This window comes from Chenopodium quinoa, unplaced genomic scaffold, assembly GCF_001683475.1.
Source record: "Chenopodium quinoa cultivar QQ74 unplaced genomic scaffold, ASM168347v1, whole genome shotgun sequence".
NCBI classification, from domain to species: Eukaryota; Viridiplantae; Streptophyta; class Magnoliopsida; order Caryophyllales; family Amaranthaceae; genus Chenopodium; species Chenopodium quinoa.
This window is the reverse complement of record NW_018743987.1, coordinates 327719-342025: the sequence shown is the minus strand read 5'-3', so window position 1 is coordinate 342025 and position 14307 is coordinate 327719. Positions and strand designations below refer to the sequence as shown.

Below are 14307 nucleotides of genomic sequence, written 5' to 3'. Positions count from 1 at the left end.
CTTGATTGTCCTGATGGTCATAACGCCATTTATGCCAAACACTTTGAATTCGGCCTCCGATTTCCTCTTCATCCTTTTATTGCTAAAATTTTTAAGGCATGGAATGTATGCTTGGTACAAGTTACTCCTCCTACTATTCGCGCCGTTATTGTCCTGGTTTGGGTGTTGCTGTATAAGAATTTTCCGTTAACTTTGAATTTGTTTAGGAGGTTAATAACTTTGAAATGTGATGGACAATCTGAGGGTTGGTGGTCGTTGTATACGGCCTCTCACAAGTTCACCGTAAACCCTAAGTTGTCAAGTTGTAAAGGTTGGCAGGATAAGTTCTTTTTCATGAGTGTTCTGGAAGATTTTCCTATCAGGAGAACTTTCTTTCGGCCTCATCCTCGTTTCGGCCATATTGCCGAGAGAGAGCTTGGCCCTCAAGAACAGAAGGCCTGTGATTACTTTGACGCCATTAGGGTCAATATCGGTGGAAAAACTCGTGTTGTTCCGAAAGTGTGGTTGCCAAATGTAAAGTACATTTTGAACAACGCACCACTATCTTATATCGGTTTATGTCGGACTAATAATTATGGTACTAACCTTATAAATTATTGTTATCCTTTACGTTGTCAGTATTTACATATTAATATGATACTTTTGTTTAAATTACTTATACAGATATTGTTTTTAACGGTTTATACTTATTAATTATCTTTGACATGTAGGCCCACAAAAGTTGGACAAGGCAGCCCTCGGCTTATCATCTGACGGCAAGAGAGTGTTGTCCCGTTGTCCTCTATCTCCAAGACCGGCATTAGAAACCTTCACTTCTTTCTGCTCGCGCGCCCCTACACGTAATCCTAAAAGAAGAGCAGAAGAGATGGCTGATGAGAATGTGAGAAGAAATCGGCGTCTGACCTCATTGGCTAACAGACGTGGTGGTAGCGTTCCTTCCATCTCTACAAGAAAGGAAGATGAGCCGGCATCAAAGCGGTCAAAGACCGACACTGAACAGCCAGAGGCTCTATCGCCACCTAAAACTTCTGCTCCCGAAAAAACAGTTTTGGCAACAAACATAGGAAATGCCGATAAGGTGTTTGAAGATTTGACTGTGTCTCCTACTCCTCAACAGGTAATAGACTTGGTATAAAAATTTACTTGCTATAACGGCCGAAAATAAATTTTTTATTATATTGCTATTATTGCTTTTATTATTTTTTACTAACTCATTTTCTATTAGGAAACTGTTCCCATTTCTGCTGAACCTCAACAGGTCGGTCCTGTTAATTCTGACATAAGTGTTCACGATATTACTTATCGGGGTGAACAGTGGATTGAACATGTTGAAAGAAAGATTCCTGATGAGGTTTTGAATAGAGTTAGGGCTCCTGAGGGTTGTTCTCGTGATCAATGGCGGCCTGAAATGGACGTCTTCCGTAATGAATCCATTTTCACTGATAATCCACTTCGAGGTGGAAATCTGGGATATCGGCTGTTACGAAATGTTCCAACTCCAGTTGATAGGCCGTCTGGACAGATCGGCCCAGTTGCAGCCCAACACATGCATGATCTGATGAGGGTATGTAGTTATAATTTACTATGTATTCATTAATTTTTTTTTAGACACCTGGCTTATATCTTCTATATTGCACTTGTTTATAGGTAGTTGCTTCTGGAACAGAGTTGGTTGAGATGTATAGGTTTTATCAAGATAAGTATCATCAGAACATGTCTAACCAACAATCTCTGGAGACAGCTTTGAAGAATGCTAGAAAGGCTCTTGATGGAATTAAGCTGATAAAAGCAAAAGATGATGCCGAATTGTCTTCTCTGCGCGAGAAAGTTGAAAAAATGAAAAATCTTGAAGTGGAGATAAAGGATCTTAAATCTCAGCTTGAAGATAAGAACGCCGTGAAGGATCAACTTTCCATTGCACAGAGTGATCTTTCTAAGGCTAAGGCAACAATCGGCAACCTAGAAGGCCAGCTGCCAAAAATAGAAGCCGATAAATCTGGTATACGGCAAAGGGCGGTTAGTCGTTATTTGTCATCGGCTGAGTTTTGCAGTAAACTGCAAGATCGTTTTGATGGTGGATGGACTGCTGCTCAGAGGTGTGCTGCTCATGCTATCGGCTTAAAACAAGAAGACAGGGCTAAGATCGAAACAACATTTAATAATGATGCTCACAAGACACCTTCTTGATTTGAGCAACAAGAGTTCTCTGACGCAGATATCTTTAATCTTGCCCCTCCTGCTGATATCGGCGTTTCCGTTCCTAAGATTTTGGATTCTCCTGAACCTGAAAACAAAACGGCTTAAAGGGGTGGGCAGCCATCACCATCATCATCTTGTGGTTCTTGTGTTATCGGGCCTTACTCTTTGTAATTTCTACTTTGGTTATGTATTTTTAGAAAACTTACTTTTGACAATGCTGTTTTATCGGCATATACCCTTTTGTGGTGATGTCTGTCGATCTTGTTTTAGCTTTGCCAAAAAATTGCTTCCTTCATAATATTATGTTTGTATACCTTTTATGTATTTACGTTTTTATGCGATTCTCTTAAACACTATAACTTTCTTAGTTTTAACTTTTATTGCTTTTAATTATTCAATTCGGAATCAATTTACTTTATATAACTCGTCCGTTATATTTGTAAGCATAAGGATATAAACATAGCCCCTTATTAAGACTGTAATATCGGGCGTAGTATAGCCCCTTATTCTTCCCCGCTTAGTGCAGACATCATTTTCATGATGTATGTACTTACATGATTTTATATACGGAGGTAGTTTGTTTTATAACTCATTGGTCACTTGTGCAACTATATAATAGTTTCGCAAGTACCCTTATCGGCGATCATGTTGTAGCTGCGCCTCATGTCGGCGCATACTATATAATGATTTGGCCGGGATATTATATTGAACCAACAACCTCGTGATTTAACGAATACAACTGATCAGGTTGTAAGAGCGTTGTCATCATGGAAGTGGTTTTTGGCTGTCCATCCCAATTAACGGTGATCTATTAATTGGAGGATGCCTTTATACCCAAATTGTAGAGTAGATCATTGCATCTGATTTTATTTATCATCACTATTATATAAAATACTTTAATTCAACTTTTATATTATACATAGTATTTCTTAAGAACTGGAGTATTCCAGACATTCTTCAGCTACTTTCCGTCTTTAGTTTCCAGATAGTATGATCCCTGCATTACCATGTCTCTTATTCGATACGGACCTTCCCAGGTAGCCGTTAACTTTCCATCTTCATTCCCCTTTCCTGTTGCTGATGTTCTTCTTAATACTAAATCTTCGACAACTAATGGCCGGTGATTAACTCTCTTATTATAGGCCCTTGACATTCTGTTTTTTATGCAGCCGATTTAACTGCTGCTTTCTCCCTTACTTCTGGCAAAAAATCTAACTGTTGTCGCAATAGTAGATCATTTTGCTCTTCACAGTAGTGTTGTATTCTGAATGTCAGCAGACCGACCTCGGCTGGTATAACTGCTTCTGTTCCGAAAACCAAGTGGAAAGGGGATTCTCCTGTTGCTTCTTTAACTGTTGTTCTATTTGCCCATAAGATCTCTGGAATCAAATCTGCCCACAATCCTTTAGCATCTTCGATCTTTTTCTTTATTGCCATTACTATCTGCTTATTGGCTGCTTCTGCCTGGCCGTTTGATTGTGGATGGCAAACTGCTGCATATGCAAACTTGACTTTGTAAATTGTTAGCAAATTTTTTACAGGCTTGCAATCAAACCGTGATCCATGATAAAAAACCATTGCTCCCGGAAGGCCAAATCTTGTAAAGATATTTTTCCAAATGAACTTTCTGACTTCTGCTGCCGATATTGTTGTTACCGATTCTGCTTCGATCCATTTGGTGAAGTAATCTACACCCACCAGTAGGAATTTTCGATTTCCAGTTGCTGACGGAAAGGGACCAACTATATCCATCCCCCATTGTGCAAATGGTACTGGATTCAATATCGGCGTTAAGTCATTTGGTGGCCGGTTCAGAGTAGGTGCAAACTTTTGACATTTTTCACACTTTTTAACATAAGAAGAAGCATCTTCATTCATTGATGGCCAATAATATCCTCTTCTCATTATTTCTCTTGAAAGAGCTCGTGCCCCCAGGTGATTTCCACAAGTTTCTTCATGAATCTCTTCTATCAGCCTTGTAGATTCTTCTGCTGTTATACACCTTTGTAATGGGAACGAGAACCCTCTTTTATAGAGTTGGCCCTGGTATAGTATGAACCATACGCTATCTTTTTTGATTTTTCGAGATTCTTCTTTCTCTATCGGCAAAGCTCCTGTCAGCAAGTATGTTAGGATTTTTTCATACCATTGCTCCCCCTGCCGAATGCAATGAACTTCCTTTGCCGATTCGTCTATGCTTCTCTGCTTCAAAACCTCTACCATAACAGTTCTCTCCAAGTCATTAAAACTTGAACTGGCTAGCCTTGCTAGAGCATCAGCCTGGGAATTTTGTGCTCTCGGCACCAATTGAACTTCAAAATACTGCAGTTGGGCTGTAAGCTCATTTATTTTTTCCAGATATTTTATCATCGCCAGTTCTCTTGCTTCATATTCCCCACGAAACTGACTGGAAACCAACTGCGAGTCAGTTTTGAGAACTAATCTTTTCGCTTCTGCCGCTATAGAAAGCTGAATACCCGTAATTGCTGCCTCGTATTCAGCTTCATTATTTGTAGCTTTGAATTTGAACTTCAAGGCATATTCAAAAACCTCTCCATTCGGGGCTGTTATCACAATACCGGCTCCAGATCCCATTAAGGTTGCTGAGCCATCTACCAATACCTGCCATGTCCCCAATTCTTCCTCCTCATCATTATAGGAGGTTTCTAAAACAAAATCTAATAAGGCCTGTGCTTTTATTGACACTCTGGGTTTGTAATACAGCTCATATTCCGATAATTCAACAGCCCATTTCAATAACCTTCCTGATGTACCCATTTTCTGCAATGATTTTTCCAATGGATGATTCGTAAGGATTTCTATTGGATGTGCATCAAAATAAGGTCGTAATTTCCTAGCAGCAATTACGAGAGCAAAGGCCATTTTTTCTATCACTAGATATCGTCGTTCAGCAGCATTATGGACATGACTGACAAAGTATATTGGCATTTGTTGTTTGGCCCTCTCAACTATCAGGACTGAGGCCACTGTTTTTGGCGACGCTGATATATATAAATGTAAGTATTCTCCCGGCTCCGGTCGTGCAACTGTTGGGAGAGACTTCAAATGGTTTCTTACCATCTCTAAAGCATCAGCTTGATCTTTTCCCCATTCAAATGACTTGTTTTGTCGCAAAACCACAAAAAACGGGAGCGCTTTATCCGCCGATTTGCTGATGAAGCGCGTTAAGGCCGCCATTCTTCCTGTTAATCTCTGAATGTCTCGAATTGATTTAGGTTGTTTCATTTCAAGAAGAGCATTAATCTTATCAGGATTTGCATCAATGCCCCGCTCGCTAACCATAAATCCTAAGAATTTTCCAGATCGGACTCCGAAAACACATTTTTCTAGGTTGAGCTTCATCTGATATTGCCGCAAAGTTGCAAAGGTCTCTTTCAAATCCTCTATATGATCTTTTTTTATCTTGCTTTTTACTATTGTATCATCTACATATACTTCAATATTGCGGCCTTTCTGATTTGTGAACATTTTATCAACCAGCTTTTGATATGTCGCATCAGCATTCTTCAGCCCAACGGCATTGCCTTGTAACAGTATACCCCGGCATCTGTTATGAAAGCCGTTTTAGGCCTATCAGCTTCATGAATACTAACCTGATGATACCCAGAGAATGCATCTAAGAAGCTTAGCATTTCATGGCCAGAAGTTGAATCTACCAACCTGTCTATCCGAGGCAACGGATAACAGTCCTTTGGGCAAGCTTTATTCAGATCTGTAAAATCCACGCACATCCGCCATTTCCCAGTCGGCTTTTTTAACCATTACAACTTTTGCCAACCATTCTGGATAAGTACATGGTTCTACAAATCCTGCCGCTAACAGCTTGTTGACTTCTGCTTGAATGGCTTCAATTTTTTCTGTTGAGAAGTTGCGCTTCTTTTGCCTTACCGGTCTGAACCTTCGGTCAACATTGAGTTTATGTTCCATCACTTCTGGGTGTATGCCCGGCATATCACTTGCCAAAAAGGCAAACACATCCGCATTTTCTCTCAACAAGCTGATCTGATTACACCTCATTTCAACATCCATATCGGCCCCCACCTTAACTGTTTGGGTTCCCTGGTCGGAGTTCCACTTGCAGTGTCTCACCTCCTGGTGACGGCCTCGGCGCAGTTTCTGGCCTAGAATCAAAATTCTCCATTGACAAATCTTGCACTGTTGGCTCTCTTGCCCGCTTAGGGTTGTTTGGTACTTCTACTTTCTGCCCCGGATTTTTTAACGCCGTGACATAGCATGACTTTGCCATCACCTGTCCGCCATGTACCTTTTCCACAACCCCTCTATTTGACACATAAGAAATAGTTAGATGGTAAGTTGATACTACTGCCTGTATGTCATGAATTATCGGCCTTCCTACAATTGTATTATACGCCGACGGTACATCCACTACTAAAAATTCAGCCATCGCATCTCTTGCTGTTGTACCGTCTCTAAGCCTAATAGGGAGAACTATACTCCCTTCTGGCCTTACTGTTGAACCGTTAAACCCAATCACCGGATATGATACCGGCGTTAAATATTGTCGGCCTATCATCAACTCATTGAAGGCTTGCATAAACAGAACATTTGCTGAACTTCCTCCATCAACTAGAACCCTTTTCACATCGGCTCCATTGATCTTTGTTATTAATACAAGGGGATCATCATGAGGAAACACTATTCCTTTTGCATCTTCTTTGGTAAAGGTTACATTCGGAATTTCAAACGGTTGTGGGCGATCAGCAACATCTAATGCATTAACAATGTGCTGATATTCCGACAGGTGCTTCCGTGCTCCACTTATGGTTCCTCCGTGAACTGGTCCACCGATTATTACATTAACTCTTTTTCCAGTGGACGACGCTGGTTGTCCGCCTTCACCCTGTCGGTTCACTTGACCTTTTCTTTCTGGCCGGTATTCTATCTGTTGGCGTTCTGGTTGCCGATATTGTTGTTGCTGACTTTCCCCAGAGTGTAACCGGTATTGAGTAAGATGCCCCCTTCTTATTAATTCTTCGATATTATCCTTCAATTACACACAGTCCTCAGTGTAATGCCCTACATCTCGGTGGAACATGCAATACTTCTTGGTATCCCTTCCTTTCGCTTTCATCGGCATGGGTCTCACCCATCCTTCTCGGTTTTGATTTATAGAATATATTGCAGCCCTTAGTGCATTTAGAGGTGTATACGAATTATATTGCATTGGTGCTTTGGCTCCTCTGACCTCTTGGCGGCTTCCCCCTCTTGCTGCCGTTGGGTTCCTCGACCTCACAATTTCTGAAGATCCCCCTTCAGACATAGGGTGAATTCTATCAGTAGAACTTATTCGGCTGCTTGTCTTCATCAATTCCTCACTTTTAATATAATCATGAGCTTTGTTAAAAGTTGCAGCTAATGTTGGCTGAATTTTTCGGGTTAAGTATCTCTTGAATTCCGAATCATTCAGACCGTTCATTAGTGCCATGACTGCTATCTCCTACTGCAATCTTGGAATTGTATTAGCTTCATTATTAAACCTCCTTATATAATCCCTTAAAGATTCATCTGCCTTCTGAGTAACAGCCATTAACTCTCCAGAAGTTCTCTGCCGAACACTATTACTGACATACTGCCCTACGAACATTTCGGCTAACTGTTGGAAACTGTGAATTGCTCCATTTTCAAGATTATTGAACCAATCGGCTGCTGCTCCAACCAGAGTAGTGGGAAATACCTTACACCAAACGACATCAGAATTGGTGTATAAAATCATGTGACCCTCATACGAGGTCATGTATCTACCTGGATCTCCCCTTCCATCATATCGACATGTTGACATTTTGATTTTCTCCATTGGCTGATCAAGGATGCTTTGTGCAAATGGTGATGCCCTCAACTAAACTACTCTTCGCACCGCTCCTTGTTGGTAAGTTCCCGTACTTTCATCCTGACTTGAGGATCGAACCTCTGATTCTCTAGGGGTTTGTTAGGATCTTATCGGCGACCCCTCAATCTGGCGTCTTTGCGAACTTCCGGTCTGGTTAAATTGATTGCCATGAGCTGTAAAAGGCATCCCCCCTCCATCTTGGGTTGCCCCTATTTCTTTTCTTTTCTTGCTCATAGCTGTCATTACCCTTGCAGCTGTTGCCAACTCTTCTGATGTAAACCCAGCCATAGGGTCTATATCTGCCCCAGCCTGCCCTTCAGGGGTTAACGGCATATGGAATTCATTACCCTCCAAAGTATGAGTTTCATCCTCAATCTGAATTTCTGGATCAGGCATTTTTTTATTTTTTTTTATTTTTTTTTTATCGGAATGTATAAGGCTCTTTCAGGCGATAGAAGATATTTAAGTAGCTCCCTCCTTCTAGCGCCAACTGTTTCTGTAGGAATCCAATAATCCGAATTCAAGATCCGAAGCTCAAGTAAGTAACTCGTTCTGCTCCTATCGGCCAAATAAGAACCTACACAAAGAGAAGAGATGAGCTAGCCCCGGGGTGAATCCGGGGATCACCACTCCAAAGATTAAGTCAGCAAGTGTTTATAGAAGAAAGATGATTTAGAGAGAGAAAGAAAGTAGTGAGAGAAAGAGTGTAATAAATGCTACCTTGTTTATGAAGTAAAACCGGATTATTTATATGTTTACTAAGTGACAGATGGCAGTTCAATAAGTAACATAATTTCTGCCACGTGTCAAACGCGAGCACGACACGTGGCAGCTATTTACATGCCGATATGTATAGTTTATAGGAATGCCGATATTAACAAAAGCCATTTGATGGATCGAATTCAAATAGTATGTCGGTCTGTCATACCATATCGACCCATTATGATTTCCGTTATGTAGATATTTCCCCATACAACCACAATAATGGTCAATATATTGTTTACAAAATGTGATATGAAAATTATTTTATTGCTGTTATTTTATTCCTTTTCATTTTTTATATTGTCATTTTATTGATTAATAATGAATAAAATATGCACTACACAAGCTAAGGAAAGTCATTTCCTGTTACCCGTAGTCTATAGAGGGATTAAAAACTAAAATTTTATCGTCATATTAATCGGTTCAATAGTTATGCAATATAATATCTATTTTACCCATTATAATCACCAAATCTATAGACATAATTTTATCATTATGTAGTATACAAGCTAAGTACCCTTATATCTTATCTACCTGTACGTATTTTGTCTAAGCATTGTGCTAAAAAATCACATAACAGTCGCACAACCAAAAAACTGAGTGAATATACAACACAAATATGTATGTATAGATCGATATTGATAAATAATATATGAATTAGCTAGTATTAACACAATTTTTTATATGCGGCATGTAGTACCATGCGGCAGGGGTTACTTGAGTTTCTTGGTCAGGGGTTACTTAAGTTTTCGGGGTTACTTGAGTTTCTTGGTCAGGTGTTACTCGAGTTTATCGGTCAGGGGTTACTCGAGTCACTATTTTTTGAATGCGGCCTGACCGAGAAACTCGAGTAAGCCCTGATTGAGAAATTTGTGTAACCCCTGACTGAGTAACCTTTAACTGAGAAAACCCCTCGAGTAACCCTTGTCCGAACCCCTCAAGTAACCCCTAATCGAGTAACTCAAGTAACCTCTGACCGAGTAACTCGAGTAACTCCTGACTGAAAAACTCAAGTAAGTCCTGACCGAGTAACTCAAGTAACCCTTGACTTAAAAACTCAAGTAACCCTTGATCGAGTAAAACCCTAAGTAACCCCTAAAAAAAAAACTCGAGTAACTCCTACCGCATGGCGTGGCTTGTTGCACCAAAAATTGCTATAGTAATAATGGACTTATTTACATTAACAAATTAATTATTAAAGTATTCACTAACAATAATGGATAATACAAATATTAAGGAATGTGATATGAATAGTACTCTGTCATTTGTATTTCTTATATTTTACTTCTTTTTTATTTTTTATATTGTTATTTAATTAATTGAAAAACGAATAACTTGTGAAAAAAAACCCGAATAAATTATTATGTTCTATTAAAGAAAAGTTATTTTCTATCTCCTGTGGAGGGAATTAAAACTAAAATTTTCTTGTCATATTAACCGGTTTAGGGTATGTTTTATTCACCTAATTTGAACTTTTCTCTTTTTAATTATTATACTTTAACATCTTATTAAAACTTATTCTAGTTGTAATTTGTACTTGGTAACCTTTATTAAAACTTATTAAAACTAAATTGAATTTATCTGAACTTGATTGAACTTATTACGCTTGAAATAAGTGAAAATAAAGTGAACAAAACAGATCCTGATAGCTGTACAACCTAATATCTATTTTACCCGTCATATTTACTAAATCTTTTTTTTTTGAAGAATACTAAATCTTTATTGACACAATAAGAACCTTATATCTTACCAACATATATACTTTCCTAAGCATTGTGCCAAAAACTTTTACATAGTAGTCATACAATAACCAATTGATTGAATATACAACATCAATATATAGATGTAGATCAATATTGAAAACTAACATTTGAATAAAAGATACGGAGTATTTATTACTTGTAAGATTTATATGAATGAAAGAAATTCATCATCAACTAATCAATCATGTTGGTAATGTATTTTTTTATGACCTGTATTCTTATAAATATGAATGGATAAAAAAAATTATAGCATATAGGCATGAATAAATTATATAAAATTAAAATATGATGAAAATTCAATGATTATAAAAATGAGAATAATCTTCATATATTAGATACGGAGTAATATTTACTTATGAATTATAGAATTGTATGGAATATTTAATAGTTATCATGTATGCATAAGTATTTGGAATTCATTTTCAGTATTTAGAATCAATCAAATTCAATCAAATTTATTATTAAATCTATAAAATTTATATATTAAATACTAACCAAAAATATTATGTAATATATTATGAAAATTTTACATATCATATTACAATATAAGATAAGCGAGTCATAAAATGACACTTGTTAGCTCTCATTGATCCACTTGTCATAAATTTTGGCATAAATTTTTCTTATTTAATACTTTGTATATAGTACTATAAATATAAGATATAAATCGAACACTCAAAATTACCCGACCTTGCCGAAGGCAACTCAAACACTCAAAATTGACACCTCTAAGATCAACATTGATTCGCTTGTCATAATTTTTTGGCACAATTTTTGCTAACAATAATTAACTTTTCTTCTTTGCAAAATGATTAATAAGTAATTAGCATTTATTTATCATATAATCTCAAACAAAGTCATATATTTAATCGATCATTATTTATCTCATAATGTTTGGAGCAAAAAAAAAAAAAAAAAAAAGAAACACTCGATTCCTTAAACAATCGTTTAACGCAACTACTTAGTAAAGAATTAAGACGAATATCATACATTAACAATTCTCTGAAATATGAATAGATGATATGTATTAAGTCATATACAAAATACAGATATAAATAGAGTAATATTTTTATTTTCAATTATTTACCATAATTGAATTTAGTTACTTTATCTTTTGTGCTTCATATATATATATATATATATATATATATATATATATATATATATATATATATATATATATATATATATATATATATATTTATATATATTTATTGTTTTACTATATTAAGAGAAGCGAATCAGAGATAGACATTTGGCAGCTCCACATTGATCCGCTTCTCTTTTAGTATAATATAGATATTTGTATATAGACGAATGTGAATGTGGTGTATCTTTACAATGTTCTAAACTTTAGCAACATACAGTGAGATAATTGTAAAAGATATTGAGTTCTACAAATGCAAATGGTTGATATATTTTATATACATACTAAGACGAATCAATTAAACATGAAATGATTAATATCACACGTCTATATTTTACTTGTATTCCATATTATTAGAATTAATTTAAACTGTCTATCATACTAAACACAAACTCTTATAAGTGGCTTGTACTATTACACCATGTGACCAGAGTTACCTCGTTAATTAGTGTTGTAGGGGTTAATTTGTCAGTGTTATAAGGATTACTCGGTTTCAGTTAATGTTATAGGGTTACTTTCTTTCTTTTATTTTTTTTTATTTAATTTTTTTTTGAGAACCAAATTATAGGGTTACTTGATAGTGTAATATGGGTTATTGTATTCTCTTCAACACTATTATCGGGGTTAATTTTTTTTTAAAACAGATTATCAGGGTTACTTCATTGTATTTTTACAACGATATTATTGCAAATTATATAGGTTTAATACTATAAACATCCTATGATAGATTGATAACACAATATGCTGCACGATTAAAGTAGTATAACCTCCATTATGCATACCAAAAGTTTTTAGCGGTCAACAAGTATCTTTATGGTACACAATAATTTGCTCTCATCTCTTCGCCTACTGCAAAATTTGGAACACTAAACATTGTCATATGATCTTATAATGCTTTGCTGCTTTGGAGTACCAATTACTTATAAGAGTTTTCTGTACTTTTTATAAGGTAGAGAAATATTCATGTGGTCTTCATGCCTTCAAAATAGCAATGAACCTTGAAGTTATGTCGGTGCCCAAAATTCTTTAATTTCATACAAACTCTTAGGGCTTGTTCACATTTACTAAATTGATCGAGCTGGACTGAACTGAATTAATTGGAACTGAACTGAACTGAGTTGAAATGAATATTTTATGAGAGAAGGAAATTTGGAACTGAACTAATCTAAACTGAACTAATTTGAGGTGAACTAAACTGAATTAAACTAAACTGAATTGAAATTAAGTTGAAGTGAACAGACCCTTGGTTGAAACTTCCCTATAAAGTGGTCGTTTGAGATATGATTACCATAATGTTTTAATGGTAGTCATATGTTTATTGTTCTAAAGATTGTATTTTGTAGTAATAATGGTCATTGATTTTAAAACTCCTCTACTATTGTTGAAGCTTAAAGGTTTTGATGATGATGAGCTTAAACTAAAGCAAACTCAACTAATAAAGGTTTAAAGTATTTGAATAGTACAGGTGAAGTTGACCTTCGAGGTGGAAGAGTAACTTAGACTATGAAGACATGAAGAGACCTTTGAAGAAAAGTCAAACAATATAGAAGAAGATTTCTCAAACAAGAACTAAGTTCCTTAACAGGAATATTCCCTAACAGGAACTTGGAAGATGCAATCTGAAGACATTAAGTTTTGGAAGGAACTTAGTCTACAAAGTTCCAGTTGAAGACTGGAGAACGAGTGACAGCAAGAACTTGTTCCTGGACTGCGTGAAGCCCAAGTAATTCAGGATTACAGAAATGCGACACAACAATATTAATTTAGTTAAGATTTTATCTTCTATATTTATTGTTAAATACGTTAAGTAGATATGCACGAAACTTTTTAGAATCTTGATAAGATAATTGGAAAATTTAATTAAAACGGAAAAAGATAAAAGATAGATTTTTAAGAAAAGATTTTCAAATTGTTTTGTTTCTTAAAATCGATTTTAACAAAATATATTATTCTTTTTGCTATAACTTACTTTATCTTGTTTTCCGAAAAATATTTTCTTCTAAAAGATTTACTTAAAACTATATTTTTTGATTTAGTAAATTAACTTATTTATCTTTTGAAAAACCCTAGCTATACCAGTTAATCTTGTATAAATAGTAGAGATCACATCTTCATAAGTTTTGCAAGTTTTGTGTGAAGAAATTAAATCTCTAAGCTTAATTTGTGTAAGTTTGCCAAGCTTTAATCTTGTCATATTAGTTTCGATTGTAGAACTATGATTATGCGAAGGTAAACATCCCGCCGAGGGGGTTTTGGGGGGAAACGTTCCTTTCCTGTCTCCTTCGATAAAGAAGGTTTCTTAAAATTCAAGGTTTTGGAGAAGACATCTATGTTATACCAGCAGACATGGCAAGAAAATAATTTTTTTTAACATCCTTCCTGCTTTTAGAGGCGCCATCTTTCTTAAATTAAGAAAAAACGTGACTTTCATAGGCCTCTAGGTGATCTTTTACTGGTGCTCTGCCTGAAAATATGAGAATTTCGTTTTTGAGACCAGTGCGATAAATGGGCTTTTGAGACTCCGTTTTGTTAACATCAAGTATTGTTTCTTCCTTACTTTAACAAGT

The 14307-nt window shown here is 36.2% G+C and overlaps 1 protein-coding gene across 1 annotated transcript; it reads right to left on the bottom strand.

Annotated features, from left to right (window-relative positions):
• Positions 1-3360: 3360 nt before the first annotated feature.
• LOC110690154 lies at positions 3361-5688 on the bottom strand. Its single transcript, XM_021866983.1, has one exon. It carries the CDS (start codon positions 5686-5688, stop codon positions 3361-3363), a length of 2328 nt encoding a protein of 775 aa, XP_021722675.1.
• Positions 5689-14307: the final 8619 nt, after the last annotated feature.